This window comes from Sminthopsis crassicaudata, chromosome 2 (genome assembly GCF_048593235.1).
Source record: "Sminthopsis crassicaudata isolate SCR6 chromosome 2, ASM4859323v1, whole genome shotgun sequence".
Taxonomy (NCBI): domain Eukaryota; kingdom Metazoa; phylum Chordata; class Mammalia; order Dasyuromorphia; family Dasyuridae; genus Sminthopsis; species Sminthopsis crassicaudata.
In genome coordinates this window covers 501958562-501981019 of record NC_133618.1, presented here as the reverse complement: position 1 = coordinate 501981019, position 22458 = coordinate 501958562, and the positions used below count along the sequence as shown (strand labels likewise).

Below are 22458 nucleotides of genomic sequence, written 5' to 3'. Positions count from 1 at the left end.
TCAGGGGGGCTACACACTCAAATGGTTTGTGCTTTGCATTTTATAGTGTGTGGGTTACTTTCATTCTAAAGTGACCCTTCAGAAATAAGGTGGATGTGAAACTTTAAAAGTCCTTTAAACCACTTGGGAGGGCGTATGAGAATGGGGCTGGCTTTGGACCAGAGATCCTTATCCCTCTAAGCAAGAGAGCACTGTGTAAGAGTAAAACTGCAGTAGGCTGGTGAACCAGCATCGGGGCAGACCATGTCTCTACAAAAGTCAGTCAAATATTACTCTGAAGGTAATTCTTGAATGCATGAGACCTTACAAAATCCCAGATTTAGAGCTGGCAGAGACCTTAGAGATCCAATCTCCCTTCTCTTTCCCACTTTCCTTTCTTTTGCAAATAAGGAAGTGACTGGCCAGAAGACACCTGGTCAATAAAGAACAGAATTGGAATTAGTATCCATATCCTTGGACACCAATCTGATTACCCTTTCCACTCTACTACAGTCTTTCCAGACGAGGCTGACAGAGGCAGCCTGGGCATTCTAAAGCTCTGCCCACACAGTCTTGGGCCTCCTGGCCCTTGTGGGAAGTCTGAACAATTTTCTCCCTTTCCCATATAAGGCTGGACCTGGCTGGCCTGGGGTGGCCCCTGCCCTGTCATCTGGGCTGTGGAGAATGTCAACTATGCAGGGAGAGTGGGGGGCAGTGCTCAGGCCTTAAACTCCATAGTTTTTAGACAAAATACACACAGTGAAAAAACAAAAACAGAAGTCTGGGGCTGGACTGCCCCAGCCCAGACAGCAGAAGGGAAGTTTGCTCAGAAGAAAAGAGGAAAGAAACAGATCGAAAGGCCCTTTTTCTGATGCCAGCCCCCAAACTATGGGCCAAATTCTCCAACTCCAATGTCCCGTGGGGAACGTTTCTATTTTTCTCTATTTGGTTTTCAGTTTTTGACCAGAAGCCCTATATCACTGAAACCCCTAAAGACTGGGGGCTGACATCAAAGAACTCCAGGAGGAAAAGTTCTTAGGACCCCAAACCAGGGGTCCCTTCCACGGTACAGAACAACTAGTGTCTCCAAGGGCAACATGCTTGGTACCAAACAGAGGTTGCACATGAGGATCAGAACTGGAGGTGCTTCCTCTCACAATGACCTCTATTCTTCTCCAGAGCAGGCAAAGGGGGCTGGCTGCCACTTTCAGCTGGCCACTGGCTTGGCATATGCACCCATATTCTGTAGTGGCAGTTGCACCACAATGTGATAGGAAAAGTGCAGAGAGGGAAGGAGAGAAGTTTATACATTCCCAGACTCTCAGGAGAGTTGGGAAGGGTAGTCACTGAGGGGCACTTGACCTTGAATGCAAATCCCTTCCACAGACTCCCCAGAGGACTATGCAGGCTCCTCTCTGGGAAATTGCCTCCAAACTCATTTGGGCAACTCCCCAGAGCCATAGCTTAGTGATAGTGGGCCATGACAGCACAAACTGTTTCTCTGGGGTAACAGCAGAAAACATGGCCTTAAATCATCAACTCAAGGGTGCTGGTGGGCAGGTCCAAGAGGGGCTTTTCTAGTATCGAGGGGTGGGGAGCAAGAAAATTATTTTTGCTCCCTAATTGCTAAATTTTCTTAGTTATGTGCTACTGAAAGATTTATCCCCACTGATTTTGATACCCTAAATATTCACCAGTGGGAGAATGAGTGAAAATAACTGTGGTACATGAATGAATGTAATAGATTGAAAAGAAAGAAAAAGAAAGAAAGAAAGAAAGAAAGAAAGAAAAAGAAAGAAAGAAAGAAAGAAAGAAAGAAAGAGAAAGATAGAGAAAGAAAGAAAAAGAGGGAGAGAAAGAGAGAAAGAAAGAGGGAGAGAAAGAGGGAGAAAGGAAGGAAGGAAGGAAGGAAGGAAGGAAGGAAGGAAGGAAGGAAGGAAATGAAAGGAAGGAAGAAAGAACGAAAGAAAAAAGAAATAAAAGGTTTGCTTCATCTTTGTTTTTTGTTTTTGGCGACAGTCTATTCTTTGATGATCTACCATGTCATTCCAACTATTCACAAACGTATCAGAGATTTTAACCTATGGGCCAGGCTTTTGTACAAACATCTAGTTCAAATTCTAGACTTCTAAATGCTTCAACTGCTCAATTTGTCTCTAAGCACAATGCAAAATACAAAATCCCTTGGGGGGGAAACTTATCTTGCCATTCCTGAGCCTGCCTAGTAGCTCATCCTTGGCCCTTGGCTATCAACTCATCCTAGTCTAGTACTACAAGGTACACCGAGACCTCCTAGCCTACATTCCTAACACAGTGGCTACTGTGGTGGCCTAGAGCTGCTATTGCTTGTGGTTTAGAGCTCAGGTGATGAGGGCTTGGCCCTAGAATTACAAAACCAGATAGCTCCAGGTTAGGTGGAGACCGGGCCCCGCCCTAGGGTCAGGGAGAAAAAGACAAAAAAACTTGGAATGGGACTAGCTCCAGAGGCCCAATTAAAGGTCTCACTAACAGACCTCATCTAGACCTCATTCAAGGTGGATCCTCTGTTGTCACTAAAATTCAAAGCTCCCTCTTCCCAAATCAGCCTCAGTCCCTCCCAAAGTTAGTCCCCAACTACCTCTCGGTTTATCCTTGAGCAAAAGATTTTAACCTCAGTTTCCTCATCCCTAAGATTCCAAGGGGGGCGTTAATAGATGATCTCTTAGTCATTCTACCCTAAGATTTATTACTTCTAAGATTCCCACCCCATTCTACCTCACCCCAGATCCCTTGAGGGTGTGGCTGGCTGAGGAAGCAGCCTGTTAAGCCGGCCCCCCTCCATTGTTTCTCCAGTCTGACTACGTTTCCCAGTCCAGACTTCAACAGCCAAATACTCAGGGTCCTGCTGGCTTTGGGTTGAACTCATCCAGCATGTAACTCAACCCTGGGCTGGAGGGCCGCACTGGGACCTGGAAGAGGTTAAAGCACCAGGATCTTGTCCAGTGGCCTCATGAAGAGCCAAGAATTGAATATGAATCTGGCAGTATCTTCCTGATGACCTGCCAGGCAGTTGCACATCAGAGCTGACCCTAGAATGAACAGGAAGCATCTTCCAGAAGGCCCTGAGCACCCTATCTTATTTTCTTCTCCAAGGGCTTTGAGGGGCAGAGAGTGTAGGGTGAGTCAACTCATTTGGGAGACAAGGAAGACATAAGATGTGCATGGAAACCTTAGAAGCTCCTCTACTTCCCCAAATCTCCAGTGTCTGGAGGATGAATCCCATACTACTAGACAAACCAGAATAAATAGTCAGGTAGATTAGAAAGCCTGCCACTGCATTTGTCCCACATTCCTGCCTCAGCACACACTGCCCAAGTCCAATCCCCATAGTATAGAAGGACAGACCATGGGAACTAGGCATTATAATTCAGCATAAGGGGTAAAGGCATATACTGAGAGGGGGTCAGGTCTTGGGGATAGAGATGGGAAGTCTGTGATAATAAATCTGGAATAGACCTGGAATTAAATACTTGCTCTAAAAACTTCGGACTAGGTGGTCCAAAGCAAGTCAATTCACATGATTAAGATAAATCTTATCTCTTAAAGGGAGATATTAATAGACCTAGTACTACTAGCCCAAGAAGATACTGACTTAGAAAGCACTTTGCAAATCTTACAGCACGATATAAATTCTCCTTACTGTTCTTATTGTCACTGAGGCACAGTTTGAGATTTTCTCCCTTGGGGGAAAATAAAAACAGTCCAAAATAAAAATCTTATTATGTCACTGAAATTATGCAGGCAGACTCCTCCCAAAACTAAATTCCTTAGTTTTCTTTAGAGCTAAAAGAATTCCCTAATATAAACTGATTTTTTAACAAATTCCTTTTCTCTCTGACCTAACATGTGAAACATCACTGTTCTTTGCCTTCTCAGGAAGTTCTTTTAAGTGCTATAAATAAAGCATAGAAGTGGGAAGCTTGGGAATGGGGAGAGATCAGTGATACATACTCCTGAACCCAACTTGTGGATGAGATGGGGGAAAGGGGACAGGAGGGACTCCTAACATCTAGAAACCAAAATATGCATTTAATCCATAAAACCTAGAGAAAAGAGCAAAAATCTCAAAGTAAAAGATCTAAGGGTCTGGGAGACTTTAATCGAGTCATTTGGCTTGCCTCTCTGGACCTCTGCTTCCCCATCTGTTAAAGGAATTAGGCTGGCTGTCTAAACTCCAGTCTCACCTTCTTTGTTCTGAAGTCCTACACTGATGTAATTTTCTATGACTTTAAGACTTCCAAACTGGCCTTTATGTCGTTTGTTGTCAGACTGAGAAAGCAATCCTAAATTCCCGGATGAAGAGAAAGCACCATACTCACCGAGAACGATCTGTCCCTGCCCCACATTTCTGGGGTGGGGATGAACAATTTGCAACCTGAAACTTCAGTGACCTTGAGCAAATTGGGAGAAAGATCTAACTCGTTTAATGGAGGGAGGAAAAAGGGTTAATTAGGACGTACATTTAGGAAGGTGAACAAAGTTAGGGAAGACAGGTTTCGTAAGGGATACGGGTCTATCACAATCAGGGTCCCGAGGAAAAAGAAGAATAACCAAGCGGAGGAAGGGAAAAAAGAGCGATCAGTGAACTTTTAGGCTGCAAATGTGGACGGAGGCAGATGCCAAGAGTTGGTTTTAGGGAAGACACACATATTTCCCAAAGGGAAGGGAGGCCAAAGAGACTCTCCAGGTCACTAGTTACGGAAAAGGAGAGAAACAAAGCTCTCGTCTCCAACGTAAACCGTGCGGACCCCCGGATCGATCGGGGGAAGTTTTCCCAGCCACCCAGAGGCAGCCAATGGCTCTCTTACCCTGTTAATTTCCTCCAGCCTCCTCCCCTGCCGTGCTTTCAGCAAGCCGAACGCTTTCCCTCCTGCAGAAAACAAAGAGGGGAGTTTTGAGGGGAGCGAGGAAGGGGCTCATCTCTTCCGAGAGGCGCGACTATCCCGGCCCCGACTTTCCAGGCTGTAAAAAGTTAGCTCGGAAAGTCCTAGGCAGGACGGAAAGTTGGAGGACGGTGGGAAGCGTGTGGGGTAGGCAGGTGTCCGAAGCAGGAGGGGGGAGTGGGGCTAAGGATGGAGGCGTAAGGGGACGGGAGACAGAGAGATCGTTTTACCTTGGAACCTCTTGCTCAGGGCAACAGACATGCCGAAGTCCATCTTTCTGACTCTGCGCGGGGAAACCTCCGGAGGAGAGTCGGAGAAGTGGGCTGTGGAGGAGTGCTCTGGCCAGAGGCGCCAGTGGCTGGGGGCAGCAGGAGGGGGGAGGGACCGCAGAGCTCCGGTCACACCCCCCTCCCTACACAGCCCAGCCTCTCTTCAATGCAACTATTATGTAGGACGACGGAGAGAGCCCAGACCCTCTGCTGGAGAAAAAGGAAATACGCAGAAAACGGCCCAGCCCGCCTCAACCTGTGGCCGTCCTCCTGGCCGGAGGGAAGGTTTAACCCCGTCTGCCCACAGGTTGTAACTCCCGGCCCTTCGGCCCCTCCTTCAGGACCCCCTGCGGAAGTTCCCAGAGGGGCGCGGGTTCCCAGAGGGATAAGGTGTGTCTGCCCGAGAGTCGGCAGGGCCAAGTGAGTCTAAGGAGATCAGGTGGGGATGGCCCGGCAAGACCCTCCATCTCCCAGGCGCATTTTCTCCGGATGTCCCCCATGTCCGCTCTGACTCCTGACCCCCCTGGTTTTCTTTAAGTCCGAACTAAAATCCCATCTATAGGAAGTCTTCCTTAACCCCTCAATTCCAGTGCTTTTCCTCATTAATTACTCCCATTTATCCTGTCCATAGCTTGTCTTCTTTTTAGTCTCCCTTTGTCTTCCCCCTTAGAATATAGATTCCTGGAGGTCAAGGAATGTCTTTAGTCTCTTTTTGTATTTCCAGCGTTTAGCGCAGTACTTGCCATATAAAAAGTACGTAATAAATATTTATTAAGAGGTGTGATTCAGGCCAATTCCAGTAGACTTGTGATGGAGAGAGCCATCTGCATCCAGAGAGAGGACTGTGGGGCCTGAAAGTGGATCGCAACATAGTAGCTTCACCTTTGTTGTTATTTGCCTGCTTTTTTTCTCGTGTTTTTTTTTTTCCTTTTTTCTTTTCTTTTCTTTCTTTCTTTCTTTCTTTCTTTCTTTCTTTCTTTCTTTCTTTCTTTCTTTCTTTCTTTCTTTCTTTCTTTCTTTCTTTTTTTTTTTTTTTGCAGCATGATAAATGTGGAAATGTATTTAGAAGAATTGCACATATTTAACCTATATTGGATTACTTACTTTAGGGGAAGGAAGGAGGTGAAGAGGGAGGGAGAAAAATTTGGAACACAGGGCTGTGCAAGGATGAATGTTGAAAACTATCTTTGCATGTATTTTGAAAAATAAAAAGCTATAATTTTTAAAAGTAAGTGTTTATTGATCACTTTTCTGATCCTGTTTCACTGACAAATCCTTGCTTGTCTAGCCTAGCTCTTAGAGAAGAATGAATGAAACAACATGTGCAAAATATACTTGAATTCTTTTTGGGGACAAAAAAAGGGTTGATAAGAGGCAACCTAGTAAAGGGGAAGAATGTTGAATTTGAAATCAGGAAAGAACTGTGTTCAAATCCTGACTGATATTCACTATCTGAATAGCTCAGTCATTTCCCTGCTTTCTGAGTGAGATGAGCCTATTTCTTTATCTCTAAAATGAGGGTGATCCTTTCATTATTTGCTTCATTTGACCTCTTTGAACAAGGTGAACTTCAATTTCCTTATCCCCAAAATGATGTTGCTAATGCCCACAATGTATACCTCACAGGGTTGTTTAAGGAAAAAGCTTTGTGAGCCTTCAAGTTTTATAGAAATGATCTATTATTAAAGAACTATGAGATATTTGGAGAAGGAAATGGCCACACCAATATCTTTGCCAAGAAAAGTCCAAATCGGGTCACAGAGAGTTGGACATGAAGAAAATGAGGTATTACTATTTGATAGCTCACTTTTCTAAAGTTATGAAAGGGACTTTAGTGGTCATCGAATTCAACTCCTTCATTCTACAGATGAGGAAATTGAGGTCCAGCTAAGACTTGCTTTTCAAGCCACACTGTTGGTGGAAGGTATGAGCTAATGGCAACTTAAATCCTCTGATTCCAGATTCATTGCTTTTTCTACTTCATAGGGATACTTTTATTAACTTCATAGTCCTCTGGAGATGGGTTCTTAGGTTCTTTCCCTCATAAAAACATTGGAGGCCAATGGTGAACAGGTCATTTCAGGAAGAGATGGGATGGGGGAGGGAAGGTGATTTCTAATCATCAGTATTGATATTATATCTAAGGGTTATATAAGATGGTAAGAGGAAGGCAGTGGAAGCAAACAAAACAATAATATCACAGTAGAATTCAGCTTCTAAAAATTTGGAAATTCTACCTCATTCTGGCTGGGCTGCTGTATATGTATGCCCAGCTTTCCTAAATCTTATTGCCATTCAGTGGCAGTAAGGAACTCCTGATCTCAGCAATTGTGTGGAGTCACAAACCAGATGTTGATCAGCTGCCTGCTTCATCCTGGGGTGACAGGGTCAGTGATTTCTTGAAGAAAATCAGATCAACAGTAGAAAGTCATGGAGCTTCAAGGTTCCCCATAAGTCTAAGCTAAAAACCAGAACACAGCTTTCCATCTTATTGAATGTGTAGAGGGAGTTAAGCTGATAAAAAAGTTGTAGCCTGGAGAATCACCAGAATCAGCGTCACCACTGGAACCACATTAGCTATAGTAGAATGTTAGAGAGTAAGGATCGTCTCATTCTTAGCATTTGTATCATCAGTACTATGTGTATCATCAGGGCTTGGTGATTAATAGGTGAATAATAACTGCTTTTTGCTTGACTGAACAAACGAATGGGAGGCCTACTTGATGGCCAAATCCAAAAGATCATTATATATCTTATACATCAGTATTCATAGTAATGACTAACATTTATGTAGCACTTTACAAATATCTCATTTGATCCTCATAATACTGGGAGGTAGGTGCTATTCTTTATCTCCCTTTTACAGTCAAGGAAACTGAGGCAGGCATGTTATTAAGTGATTCACCCAGGTTCACACAGCTAGTAAGTATTGAAGGCTAAATATGAAGTCAGGCATCTCAAGATGACTCCAGGTCCAGCATTTTCTATAAAATACATCCCCTAACTTGACTAATACTCCTGCTCCACAGTCCATTAGCAGTATGAGACTAAATTGCAAGCGGTTTCCTAGTTGTCCTTCCTGATTCTTGTTTTTTTCTCATTCTAATCCTACATATGCTGTTGGATTTAAATACTATTTTTATCAAGATGCTCTCTGACTGAAAACTTACTTCCTGCATTTTTATGGGGTGTCTCCCATGCCTACAATTTTCTCCTTCCTCATTTCTGTGTCTTGCCTCATCTAACTTCATTCAAGTCCCAACTAAAATCTCATCTCTGCAAGAAATCTTTATAATCTACCTTAATGCTAATACCTTCCCTCTGGTAGATTATTCCCAATTTATTCCAAACTAGACAGCGGGGTTCTTGAGAGCAGGGACTATTTTGGGGGGGTTTCTTAATCTCCCCAGAGTTTAGCGTGGTGCCTGGCATACAGTGGGCATGTAATAAATGCTTGTAGGCTGTTCTTTATCAGATCAATTTAAGCTTTTTCTCTGGCTTTCCAGTGACATGGCTCCTAACAAATTATTTTGTATCCTTTTATTTACATTTTATGTATTTTATATATTTATGTGTTCATGTACCCCTTCCTGTTCCCTTTGAATGTAACTCTTTGAGGGAGGGCAATGTTTCATTTTTGTCTTGGTATCCATATTGCCAGAACAATGCCTAGTACATAAAAGATGCTTAATACAGTTTTGTTGAATACTGGTTTGAAGGGTTAATGTATGCAAATATGTATATTTCTCTATTCCCCCACAAAGCAGTAATATCAAAATAAAACTCAAACATACTACTAAGGCTTTTATTTCTAGAGTAAACAGAAGAGCTTTACACTATTGCTGGGCTTCCAGACTAGATTCTAAAATATTAGCTCCTACTTGAAAAACCTTTGGAGATCTGGGAATCCTTTACTCCATATCCCTGTTTACAGCTAGGAATCTATGCAATGGGTTGGTGAGAGAGGGAAGGAAGTGGCACCTTTCAGAAAGGTGTTCAGACACCTTATCTCTCAGCTCTCTCCTCCTCTGTTACAACACCAGAATCCCTCTTTTCTGTTCCCCCTTTTTACTCACTCCGCTTCTCCCCCACCTCCCCAGGACCCTTCCTACATCCATGCTGTTATCTATTCCAAGCCTAAAGGCCAGAGCTGGAGGAGTAAGCACCTGGCTAGAAGAGATGAACCAACGAGAAGTCCTCTAGATCAAAGAGATGCAGAAGGCAGCTTTTCTAGCACTCCATTCCTTTGGTTGCTTCCCTGTGGGGGCTGCAAAGGGCGGCTAATAAAGTCCAACAGGAAACTGAGCGGCTGAGTCAGAATAACTTTAGCTGACAGAAATATCTGTGCTCCTGTTTACTCTGACCCAGACCTGCAGCCTTGTTCCCTCCAAGGTGCCGGCAATTTAGAAATGACTTCCATGTGGTATCAAATAGTAAGAGGGCCTCAGTGCAATGGAAAGGGCTGTCAGGGGAGAATTCCTTAGGAGATTGTAATTATTTCCAAGAAATAGGAATTAAGCACCAGTATATTATGAGAGAGACAGAGACAGAGAGAGAGTGAGACAGAGAGACAAAGAGAGACACAAAGAGAGAGAGACACACACACACACACACAGACACAGAGAGAAAGACACACAGAGAGAGACAGAGTGAGAGACACAGAGAGAGAGAGACAGACAGAGAGAAACAGAGAGAGAGAGAGAGAGAGAGAGAGAGAGAGACAGAGAGAGAGACAGAGAGAGAGAGAGACAGAGAGAGACAGAGTGAGAGACACAGAGAGAGAGAGAGACAGAGAGGAAAGAGAGAGAGAGAGACAGAGAGAGAGACAGAGAAAGAGAGACAGAGAAAGACACACAGAGAGAGACAGAGTGAGAGACACAGAGAGAGAGAGAGACAGAGAGAAACAGAGAGAGAGAGAGAGAGAGAGAGAGAGAGAGAGAGAGAGAGAGAGAGAGAGAGAGAGAGGGAAGAGAGAGAGACAGAGAGAGAGACAGAGAGAGAGACAGAGAGAGACAGAGAGGCAGAGAAAGACACACACAGAGAGACAGAGTGAGAGACACAGAGAGAGAGACAGAGAGAGACAGAGACAGAGACAGAGACAGAGAGAGACACAGAGAGAGACACACAGAGAGAGACAGAGTGAGGCAGAGTGAGACAGAGAGACAGAGAGAAACAGAGAGAGAGAGACAGAGACAGAGACAGAGAAAGACACACACAGAGACAGACACACAGAGAGACAGAGTGAGACACAGACAGAAAGAGAGAGACAGAGAGAGAGACAGAGACAAAGAGAGAGACAGCAAGAGACAGAGACAGAGATAGCGAGAGACAGAGACAGAGAGAAAGGAGGAGGGGTGGGAGAAGACTCTGCAGACCTACCTAACTGGTCAAGCAGTGGACTCCTGAATCCTTTGGTTTCAAGTTATACCACTGAGAAACCCTATGTTCCTACTTGGTTTCTCAATCTGTGAAATGGATGTGGGTGGTGGGGTGGGGTATGGGCGTAGAGGAGACACTGATCCTAATCTGTATGGAAGCTAGAGAGCCAGGAGGGAAAAGCTGGAAAGGGATAAGGTTGGGGGAGCCAGATCCCTCTCAGTGCTGTGGCACCGGTTGTCCAGGTTTTCCAGTGATCATCAGTAGCACCTGCCGGTGCTCCCGGCCCAAGGGAGTCAAGAACTCTGTCAGCTCATCACTGGAGTCTTGAGAGTTGGTAATAACTCTCCTTGGGAATCCAAGGCTGGCAAGCAAAGGGAGTGAGTACCTACAGCTCACCTGGCGGCAGAAATGGCTCACTGTGTGGGAATGGGTGCATGCGAGCAATAACATGGGGAGAGGCCACGGGGGCGTGTGTGTGTACTCACATGGGTATGAGTGGGAGCTCCCATGGGCACATGAGGTTATGTACGCACGGATTGTGAAAGGGAGGAGAGTAGGCAATATCATTCATGGAACAGGAATGTGTGCACAGCTGGTTATTTATAGAAGCACATGTTGGTGTTGGTCTGTGTGTACACAGAAAAGGACATATACATGCACACAGTGGTACGGCAGTGACCGTGCTCAGTAGGACAGGGCACGGGACATGTTGCAGGGTACATCACCACGTTTCTCGAGTTTTGGTCTGCTCAGATGGCGTGGGCCGGAGAGACCCTTGCGGACGGGCTGGTTGGACAGAGGTGAGCGTGTGTGCCCACGGGCCAGCATGAGCATGTGCACACATTGGGTGCCCCCGTGGCTGCACATGCCCTCAGGGGCTTGGGCGTGGTGTGGCCACCGAGTCTGGCTTCTCACTGCCAGCTGGCGCAGCCCTCAGGCAGGCTGTGCAGAATGTCCTCCAGGTTCTGCTTGTCTGCCTGGATTTCCTTGAGGTCGCTCTCCAAGTCTTGGAGCTGGAGTTCCTGCTGTTCTGCCTCCTGCACTAGCAGGTTCAGTTTGTCCTGCAGGGGCCCCTGTCCATCCAGGCGCTGCCTCAGTGGCTCCAGCTTCCGCTCAGTCTCATTCAGGGCCGAAGCGAGAGCTCGGTGGGTGTCCAGCTTTCCTGGGATGGGGGAGGGAGGAGAGGGAAGAACAAACACGGTCTCTCAGGTTTCCCGGCCTGGAGCCCCAGTTGTCCCTGCTTCTCGTTCTGTGGGGTCAGCGGCTCTGGATGGCCAAACCATCCTCCTCAGAGCCAGGCACTCTCTGGCCTACTGCGCTTCATGAGAGACCTTCTTCAGCTCAGGTGCCGTCTCCTTCTCTGGTCCCTGTCCCTTCCCCAGCAGAAGGTGTTCCCTTCTTCCTCAATTTTTCCTTTGGATCTTTCTTTCCAGAAAGTCACATTCACCTTGTATATGTATCACACTCACATACACACACTCTCACTCACATATACACGCACCGTGTATAGGGAGCCGGTTAAGGGAGGTACTGTGCCATTTATTGTCTGCGCCTCCCTAGTTCCCAGCACAGGATGCTAAATACGAATGGATGGAATGGAATGGGAAAAAATGCAATCCTGAAAAAAGATTGCTAGGCAAGAGACAAGCTGGGCAGTGGAATAAGGGCTGGCCTCTACTTTAGGTGGATTTGACTGTCTTGGCTACTTATGGGCTGTGTGATCAGTGCTCAGAGTTTCTTCACCCGGAGTTTCTTGGTCACTTTCCCTACATCCTCTCTCTCTATGAGAACACCCTGGCCCACTGGGACCTCTCACTCCTCTGTTGTTGAGGCTGTTGTTAAGGCTTTTTTCAGTGATATCTCACCTTCATGACCCCATCTGGGGTAGTTTGCCATTTCCTTCTCTGTTTGCTTTACAGAAGAGGAACCTGAGGCAAACAGAGCCAAATGACTTACCTGGGGACTTACAGTTAGAAAGTCTGAGGCCAGCTTTGAATTTGGGGAAGTGAGCGTTCCTGGCTCCAGGCTGGGCATTCCCTCCTTTGTGCCCCCAGCAGACATCTCCCTCCCGTCTGCCCTTCAATCACCCATTGGGCACTTCCACGGCACATACCACACACTTTGTGAATGATTTGTCCTGAGTCTTATCCCATATTTCCTCTTACTGTAATCTCAGGTGGGCAGGAATTGAATCTCATCTATCTGCATCTTCAACAGCATTAAGCAAGGCTCCTGGATAGATTTGTTGGTGGGGACGAAGCCCTCCATGGGAGATAGAGGAGAAAGTACTCCGAAAGACACAATTCTTACCCAGTCTAGTAAGCAGGACAGACAAGGTCTTGATATCCATCTCCAGGGAGATCCGAGCTTCCCTTATGTTTCTTTCCACCTTGTTCAGCCCAGTCCCTACCTTCCAAAAGAGACAGATGAGGTACGTCAGTCAGCCAGTCAACAAACATTTATTAAGCTCTGCTCTGTGTCAGGCCCTGTGCTAGGTGATAGGGCTACAAAAAGAAGCAAAAGACAATCCTTACCATTAAGAAACCTATCATTTAATTGGGAAGATAATAAGCACACACATTTATACAAACTATAAATGAGATAAATAGGAACTAATTAGCAGAGAGAAGGCATTAGAATTAGAAGCTTTTCACAAAGCTTCTTGTGAAAGATGGGATTTTAGAAAATATAATGATAATGATAAATGTTGGAGGGGAAGTGGGAAAACCAGACATTAATGCACTGTTGGATGAGTTATGGAATGATCCAATAATTCTAAAGAGAAATTTGGAACTATACCCAAAAAGCTATAAAATTGTGCATATCTTTTGATCCACCAATATCACTACTGGGTCTGTATCCCAAAGAGATCATAATAGAGAGAAAAGGACTCATGTGCAGCTCTTTTTGTAGTGGCAAGGAATTGGAAATTGAGAGCATGCTTATCAGTTGGGGAATGATTGAATAAGTTGTGGCATATGAATGTAATAGAATATTATTGTTCTATAAGAAATGATGAGCAGCAAAAAGTTATCAAACTGTGCATTCCCTTTGATCCAGCAGTGTTACTATTGGGCTTATATCCCAAAGAGATTTTAAAGGAGGGAAAGGGATCCACATGCAAAAATGTTTGTGGCAGCCTTCTTTGTAGTGTCCAGAAACTGGAAACTTAGTGATGCTCATCATTGGAGAATGGCTGAATAAATTGTGGTATATGAATATTATGGAAAATTATTGTTCTGTAAGAAATGATCAGCAGGATGAATACAGAGAGGCTTGGAGAGACTTACATCAACTGATGCTGAGTGAGATGAGCAGAACCAGGAGATCATTGTACATGGCAACAACAAAAATATATGACAATCAATTCTGATGGACATGGCTCTTAACAATGAGGTGATTCAAACCAGTTCTAATTGTTCAGTGATGAAGAAAGCCAAATATACCCAGAGAGAGGGCTGTGGAAACTCAGTGCTGAAGAATCATTCACGAATATGTTTTGAAAAATAAAAAGCTTTAATAAAAATAAAAAAAGTTAATATACTCTTTTTCTTTCTCATGTTTTCTTCCCTTTTGGTCTGATTTTTCTTGTACAAAATGATAAATGTGGAAATATGTTTAGAAGGATTGTACATGTTTAGCCTCTATTAGATTATCTGCTGTCTTGGGAAAGGGAGAGGTAAGGGAGAGAGAGAAAAAAAAATCAGAACACAATTTTTTTTTTTGACTTGGCATTTGGGGTTAAGTGAGTTGCCCAGAGTCACACAGCTAGTAAGTATTAAGTATCTGAGGCTGAATTTGAATTCAGGTCCTCCTGACTTCAGGGCTTGTACTCTACCCACTGCCAGAGACACAAAATCTTATAAAAATGAATGTTGAAAACTATCTTTGCCTATATTTGGAAAAAATAAAATACTATTGGAAAGAAAGAAGGTGGGGTTTTAGTTGGGACTTAAAGGAAGTCAGTGGAAATACAGTATTTTGTTCAAAGAACAGCAAGGAGAACAATATTAGTGGGGGGAGGGAAGAGGAAATATGTGTAAGAAAACTGGAAAGGTATGTGAGGTCTGGGAGGGGAAGGGAAGGCTGGTTTATGAAGGGTTTTGAATGTCAAGTGGAGAATTTTGTATTTGATCTTAGAGGTAATAGGGAGTCACTGTACTTTATTGAGTAGGAGAGTGACATAGTTGAACTTGTACTTTAGGAGAATAATTTTGGCAGCAGAATGGAGGAGGGATTAGAGTTGGGAAAGATGAGATAAGCAGACCCACCAGCAGGGTATTGCAATAGTCCAAGCTAGAGAAGAAAAATGCACTGGGATGATGGCAGCATCAGAGGAGAGGAGAAAGCTTATTCAAAAGATATTGCATTGGTGAAATCAATCGTTCTTGGCAACAGATTGGATATGAGGGGTGAGGGATAGTGAGAAATGACTAGAATGAGAACCTCAGGGACTGGGGGGATTGAATGCCCTCAACAGTAATCGGGAAGGTAGAAGGGAAAGATTTAGGGGAAAGATGAATTGTTTTGGACATGTTGAGTTTAAGATACACATATACAACTAATTACAGAGAAACCACTAACCAGGACAAAATTAAATGGACTTTGAGAGGACCAATTTACCCATTCAACTTTCTCCATCTCCTTCCTTCGTTCCTTGGACACCATCACCTGCCTGGAGATGTCTCTCAGGGTTCCTTGTGCTTGGTTGGCAAGTTTGACTGCTTGTCGGTATTCCTGTTTACTTTCCCTCAGCAAGGCTTTGGAATGCTGGAGGAGGAGAATAGGACAAGCTAAAGAGTAACCTGAATTGATTACCCCCATTTGATGGAAGATGATTTACCTGAACAAGGCCTAGGAACCCAAAGCACCACATGAACAAGATCTCACTCAATTGTCCCACTGTATGAATGAGAGCTGAAGGGCAGTCCTGGGGAGAGAGCTAACCTGGATTCAAGTCCCATCTCCAACACATTTTGGTTCTGTGACTCTGGACTAATTACTTAACCTTCCAGCTCTGGATCTATGAATGGCATTCCCAGTTCATAGCACTTTCCATTAGCCAAAAGTTCTTTACCCAACCAGACTTCTCCTGGGTGGGAAACAATGTTAGTTACAGAATGGTTAACACAACTCAGAGGAAGAAACTTCTCTTGGATTTGGGTTCCAGTTTGAAGCAGGAAGATGTGATTCGACCCAATACTCTTCTACTGGGTGAGAAAGAGAAGTAGCTCAAGGAAACTAGTAGCTGTTCTGACCTTTGTGCTCTCTTTAGCCAGTAGTTCAGCTTCCTTGGCCTTCTTCTTAGCTGTGGCGGAGACAGAAGCAGCATTTCCTAGCATCCTTTCTGCCTGTTTAGTCTTCTTCTGGGTGTCACTAATGAGTCTGTCTTGGATGATCCTTGCCTTTCTCCTTAGAGCAGCCTGGTCCTTTGGCTGCGGAAATGTTTTTCTCATTCCTACAAAACAACAATGGGACAGATAATACCCTTAGAACTTTTGGCTTTAGATGTTACTTGTTCATTCATTCATTTAACAAAAGCATCATTGGAGAGTAGAAGAAGCCTTGACCCTGGACTAGGGAGATCTGGTTATTAGTTGTGTGACCCGGGGCAAGGGACTTCAAAGCTATTTGCCTCAGTTTCCTTATTTGTAAAATGCAGATAAAAGTACTTGTATTTCCTACTTTTCAAGATTTTTGTGAGGAAGGTGTTTTTCAAACCTTAGAGAACTATATTTTTCTTATGAATTATTATTATTATTTTCCATAAAAAACTGTTTTATTCATTTCATGTTGTTTTGAAAACACAGAAACTTGTGCAGAACTAACACAACCCTAGAGTAGAGAGTCTCCCAAAAGTTCTCAGGTTACTCAGGAATGTAAGGATGAGGGGCAAGACCACTACATCATTTCTGTGTAATTTAGTGAAAGAGATAAAACTCAACTCTTCTTGAAAGTGTTCAGCATAAAGGGATGGGGGATGCATGCATTGTGTTAGGTGCTGAAACAGATGTAAAATTTAAATTTAGGTTCTGCTTCCAAAAAGTTTTTAGTCTGATAATACCTAACAATATATGAAATAGATGTATCAGAAAGTTGTAAAAAAAAAAATTCTAAGATTCATGAAAGAAAGCTCAGGGAAGGCTTCGTGGAGAAGGTGGCATATGGGCACTGATTAATCAACAAGCAAAGAGAGCAGTAGAAGGTATTAAAGGAACATGAGCAAAGGCAAGGAGGCATGAGATTACAGCTTGAGTTTGGTGAGAGAGTCTATTTTGGCTGAGCTACAGTGATCATGAAGGGGACTGATAATAGAAAAATTGGAAAGATAGAGTGGTCCTAGATTGTGCAAGACTTTGGCATATAGAGAAATCTGAAGTTTAATTAGTAGATAGCCTTTGAAGATTTTTTCCCCCCTGAAGCTGGGATTAAGTGGGAAGTGTTAAATGTCTGAGGTCAAATTTGAACTCAGGTCCTCCTGACTTCAGGGCTGATGCTCTATCCACTGCGCCACCTAGCCGCCCCATCTTTGAAGATTTTTGAGCAGAGGAATGGCATGATTAAACAATAATTATGTCTAGCATTTATGTAGCACTTTTAAGTTAGTAATGTTGCTTTAAATTTAACCTTCATTTTGCCTTTCTTTGTATCCCCAGCACTTAATACAGTGCTCAGCACATCATAGATGCTTAATAAATTCTGATGACTTGACTTGATCCACACAACAACCCTCCGAGGTAGTTGCAACTATTATTCCTAGTTTACAGATGAAGAAACTAAAGCTGAATTAGGCTAAATGATCCATCAAGGGGTCACACAGTTACTATTGTGTGAAACAAAGTTCATATTCAAGTTTTCTGCCCAATTACCCCAAATCTATGGAAAACCAAAGAGTAAAATCAAAAACCATAAAGTATCTGCTTGTACAAATCATGCCCAGGATCTGTGTTTGAAGTCCCTCAACGGGAGTTATTAATAAAACATTTAAAAAATCATTTCCCTTGGAACAAAGTGAGGCTTTTTTTTTTTTTAGCTCATCTTAGAAAAAGAAAAAAATAAATGAGCATTTATATAGCACTTAAAGGTTTGCAAAACACTTTATAAATATTTTATCCTCAAAACAGGTAAGTGAATTTATTGACTCCATTTTACAAGTGAGGACACTGAGGCACTTTGCCTTCCGTTACAAAGTAGGAAGGTTTTGAGGTTGGATTTGAACTCTATAACCAAACATCAACTAGTAGTAAAGGAAGGTCATAGGAGCAAGCTAAGAATTCAGAAATGTAAGCTTGGAATGATGTTTATTAAGCTTCCTTTTTCTAGAAAATGTAATTGGAAGCAATAAAAACTGACATATATATAACACCTCAAAGTTTTGAGATAGAACTTGAGATAATTTATTTCATTTGATCCCCCTGACTGTCTGAGAAAAATACTAAAAGTGTTAGTACTCCTTCCTTCCAAAACTACGCTGGATTTATTATGTGTGTATATATATCTTTGTGTACACAGAGTGTTTATATGTTGTCTCCAACTGGTTGGTGACTGGTTGGAGAGCTGAGATTTTTTTTTTTTCTTTCTTTGTATCCCTAGGGTCTAGTACCATTTTTGGCATAAAGTGAATGTGTAATAAATGCTAATTTATCAAATGCTTAATTAGTTAATTTCCAATAAAGTTAATAAGCAATAAATATAAAATTTAATATGTATATAATATATAAAATTTATAGTATATATATATATTATATATATAATATATAAAATATATAGTATATAAAATATAAAATTTAAAATTAACTTAATTAAGAAGAAATGTTTAATAAATGCTAATGGACTGACTAGACTTATCTTTACAGAAGAGGCAGCTGAAGCCCCCCAAAAACTTTTTTTGCATTACTTTTCTTTGACTTACTCATCCATGGTCACATAACTAGTAAGTGGCGAGATTTGAACTCCTTTTGGATTCCAATTTAGAACTCAATTCACCACATTAGTCTCTTTTGTGTGTTTTAATAGTTTCTTGTAGCAAAAAATTTTGTGATATGAAGAAACCTAACTGTCCTCCAGGCCTGGCTCTCCCTGCTCACCTCTGCCTCTTGATTTCTCTGAATTCCTTTAAAAATTAGTACAAATCTAGGGACAAATAAATGGCACTGAGCTCAAATATGACAGACACTTAACATTAGTTAAGTGTGTGTGTGTGACCCTAGGCAAGTCACTTAACTCTAATTGCCTTGTAAAAACAAACAAATTATCTCAAATCTGCTTTCTTCAGGAGGCCTTTCCAGATCCCTTCTGCTGCTAGGATCTTCCCCTAGGCTATCACCTTCCTTCAATATGTATATATCTTGCCCAAATCTAGTTATTCTCCAAAAGGTCTAACTTAGAACTAACTGCTCTTTTGGGGAGAAAGAGAGCATTTTTGCATTTCTTTGTATTCCTAGGCCTTAGCTAAGTATGTGATTTAATAAATGCTCCTTCTGGTTTCAGAGCAAAACAAGAAAACCGAGAAAGGCCTTGTTCTTTTATCTTCAGATTTTCAAGTTCTTCCACAGTGATTTTATTACTGATGGGACAAGTCTGGACCTCCTTCAACACTCCCCTTCACTCACCCAGAACTGGCTCAAAGGATCAAAAGAGCTGTATATACATATGAAAAGCCTGGAATGTGGTTAGGTGGAGGGGGAAAGGGAAGGGGAGAGAAATTAATTATGTCCCCTGGACTTAATTTTGTCCCCCACTTTCCCTATTTTTTACACTCTCCTCCTCCTAATTTGCATGGAAGAGCAAAACAGATTTAGAAAAGAGAAAGTGGTCTGCCCAGGACCAGGAAAATGCTGGGTAATTTGTTGTAATTGTGGTCTCTAGACTAGATCTTAATTTTTTTTTTTTTTGTCCAGGTCTCTTTCCAGAATTAAAAAAAAAAAAAAAAAAAAAAAAAAGATATATAAAATTACAAAGGAAACCAATTATGTTGAAATATAGTTATCAAGATATTTTTATTCAAAAACTCAGGGATACCATTGTAAGAACCTATGCTAAATAGATGCAAATGAGAGATTAGCAAGAGGAAATTAAGCTCTAAGTTATATGGAATTTTGTGCCTTCTATAATAATATTTATTTAATTGCTTTGTATATATTTGTATTGATTTGCTTTATATTTGTGCTGCATATAGATGGTCTTGTCTCCTTCGCTAGAATATAAATCTTTGGAGACTAGATTTTGTTTCATTTTTGGTACTTGTGTCCTCAGAGCCTAACAGAGCCTAAAGTAGAGGTTTAATAAACACTTTTTGGTTGATTGACTCTAAGTGAGATAGTGTGTGGCTCAGAATCTAAAATATACAATTCAAAAAACAGATTTAAGATTGGAGATACTAGGTAAACCTTGGCACCTGGAGAGAAAAAGATTTTTCTGGCAAGTCTAAGCTCCGAGAAAACATAACATTTTATAGGAAAGGTCAGAGGATCATAAAATCATTCACTGAGAACTAGAGGGACAAGGCCACTGGAGATTTTTCCTAGCTAGTGATTGGGTTATTAGCACTTTTGTTTTTATAAAAAAGCTGCAACAGCAGAGCCAAGATGTAGATCAAAGAAATATAACTGAACTCCATCCCACAACATCTCCACAACGCTCTAGAAAATGCTACAGATGATGTTTTGATTGGACTCAGAGTAGAGTTTGAGAGGGCTTTTTTGAACATGGCCAATGTGGGAATTTGTTTTCCTTGATTAAGTATGTTTGTTACAGAGATTTTGTTTTCCTTTCTTTTTCTGCAGAAGTCCTCTGTTTAATTAGATTCTTTTTTTGACCTCTAATGATGATAGCGTTTGGAAGGGACATATCCCCTCATATTAGAATAATTTACCTATATTTAGTTCCTAGTTCATGTTTACTCTTTTTGCATATTCCTGTATTTGACTTTAGATTTTCTATCAGCTCTGATCTTTCCATCAAAAATTCTTGGAAGTCCTCTGTTCATTAAAGGGGTTTTTCTTTTCTTTTTCCCCACTGAAAGGAAAGTCTGAAAGTCCCCAGGAAGGGAGACAGGGGAGAAAGTGGGAAGGAGAAGAGGATTTTTTATTGAAAAAAATTTAAAGAAATAGTAAAAAAAAAAAAAAAAAAGTATGATAGCAGAAGTCTTAGCCATTCTTCCTAAAAGGATATTAAGAACTTTATGCCCAGAGAATCTTGCTTAGCAGCAACTAGCAGAAATCATAAAACTTTGGGAAGTTATGAACATTATTCATGTGTGATCAGGAAGGTCATACATGTAGTAGAGATGTAGTAGAGATGACATGTTGGGCTGTGACTACATTTTCTGTAAAGATGATACCCAGAGGACAAAATCAGAGGATGCAATATGGTGATATCCTGGAGATATGGGGGGAAGGGCAGATTCAGCAGTATCACACTTTATGAGATGGCCCTGACTACCTATGACTCATATATGTACTCCTCGGTGTGTGCATCCTGTGTACACATCTACCTTATCTGTGTTCCTCTTCACATATACTCCTACTGTATATCCACTCTTCCCCCAAGGGTTATGTGTAATCTTAGAGAGTATTCCAGATTTATAGGGGAAAAATGTTTTATTGCTACTGTCCTTGCTATGCTATTTCATTGTCTTTACTTAGAGTTAATTGTGTCTTCTACTTGACTAGTAAAGGTCTGGTTTTGAGCTGTTAAGATCTTTAGGATGCTGTGAACTCAGCATGGCTCTTTCTGGGGATTCTAGGCAAGCAGGGTAAGGAGTGGGGCCTCGGTGTGCTACATCCTTAATACATAAGCACAGAGGAAGAGAGATTTTCCCTGGAGGAGAGGTTTTCTCAGGAAACCTCTTCCCCAAGAGAAGAGAAGTAGAACCGGTTGCCTAGTTCCAGTAGTACAGGTCACCTGGCTTCTTATTCCAGCTCCATTGTGGCTCTGTGCTCATATGTCAAGTCCTTTCCTGTTTACAGATCATTTTTCTCCTCTGCAGATCTTGGATTCTATGTTTAATGTGCCCAAAGCCAGAGGGAGCAGCTTGGGTAAAGACCAGAGTGGATAAGAATTTAGATGAAAGAACTAGGTGTCCCCTGGTGAAGGAGTTCCTATCTCAGAGGGTGGCTGTACCTTCCAGATCGGCCAGCAAAGTCCTGGAATCCTTGACCGTGACTCTGGCTTTGGCAATGGATGAGGTGGCCAGGGTGAGGGCAGCATCGGCCCCATCGTGGAGCTGTGGAGAGAGGTGAGAAAGGGAAGAACATTTATCGAACCACATCTCCTAGAATTGTTGTCTGATGTCAGAGCACAGGCAGACAACCAAGAGGAACCTCAGATCTTCTTCTGGAAAGGGGCAGAATGGAGTCATGAAAAAAACTCAAAGGTCCTATAAAAAACAGGGAAATGTAATGACAAATCTCAGTTCCAGAAGATCTTCACTCCTCTCGTTAGAGAAAGAGAGGTAGTAACTTGTGGGTGAGGAAAGAGGGATGCCACTGTGTATTTGTTCCCTTACTTTAACATTTTTTCATTAGAAAGGAAACTTTATGGAGGAGCATCATGAAGTGATGACAGTTTAAAAAACAGCATTGATAAAAACATTTAAAAAAGAAAAAGAAATAGTCATGGAGTTAGGCAACCTTGGTTCTATTATTAATTCTAGCACTAACTCTCTTGTGACCCTGGGCAAGTGACTTCCCCTTGGTGATCCTGTTTCCTCAATTGTAACCTGAATTAGAGGTTTCCAAAGGTCCTCTCGATTTTGACATTCTGTGTTCTTGTAACTTTAACTGAAAAAAAATTTTTTTAAATTCAATTTTTTAATGATTTTGTAAAAATAATGACTCTGGAAGAATTGAGAACGAACACAATGCCTTTCCATCTTGTTCCCTCTTAACCCTGGGGTGATGTAAGGT

The 22458-nt window shown here is 42.2% G+C and overlaps 2 protein-coding genes across 2 annotated transcripts in view; both read right to left on the bottom strand.

The window, feature by feature from the left end:
• The window catches only part of AIF1L (allograft inflammatory factor 1 like), a 32736-nt gene extending 27261 nt beyond the window's left edge, over positions 1-5475 (bottom strand). The window contains exons 1-2 of the mRNA XM_074293892.1: positions 5132-5475; positions 4827-4888 (exon numbers count right to left, since the gene is read on the bottom strand). Of these exons, the coding sequence (XP_074149993.1) occupies positions 4827-4888; positions 5132-5174 (105 nt within the window). The 5' untranslated portion in view covers positions 5175-5475. The remainder of the gene's footprint in view (positions 1-4826; positions 4889-5131) is intronic.
• Positions 5476-8961: 3486 nt separating this feature from the next.
• LAMC3 (laminin subunit gamma 3) overlaps positions 8962-22458 on the bottom strand; it is a 75483-nt gene continuing 61986 nt past the window's right edge. The window contains exons 24-28 of the mRNA XM_074293891.1: positions 21674-21776; positions 15808-16007; positions 15173-15319; positions 12860-12959; positions 8962-11711 (exon numbers count right to left, since the gene is read on the bottom strand). Of these exons, the coding sequence (XP_074149992.1) occupies positions 11461-11711; positions 12860-12959; positions 15173-15319; positions 15808-16007; positions 21674-21776 (801 nt within the window). The 3' untranslated portion in view covers positions 8962-11460. The remainder of the gene's footprint in view (positions 11712-12859; positions 12960-15172; positions 15320-15807; positions 16008-21673; positions 21777-22458) is intronic.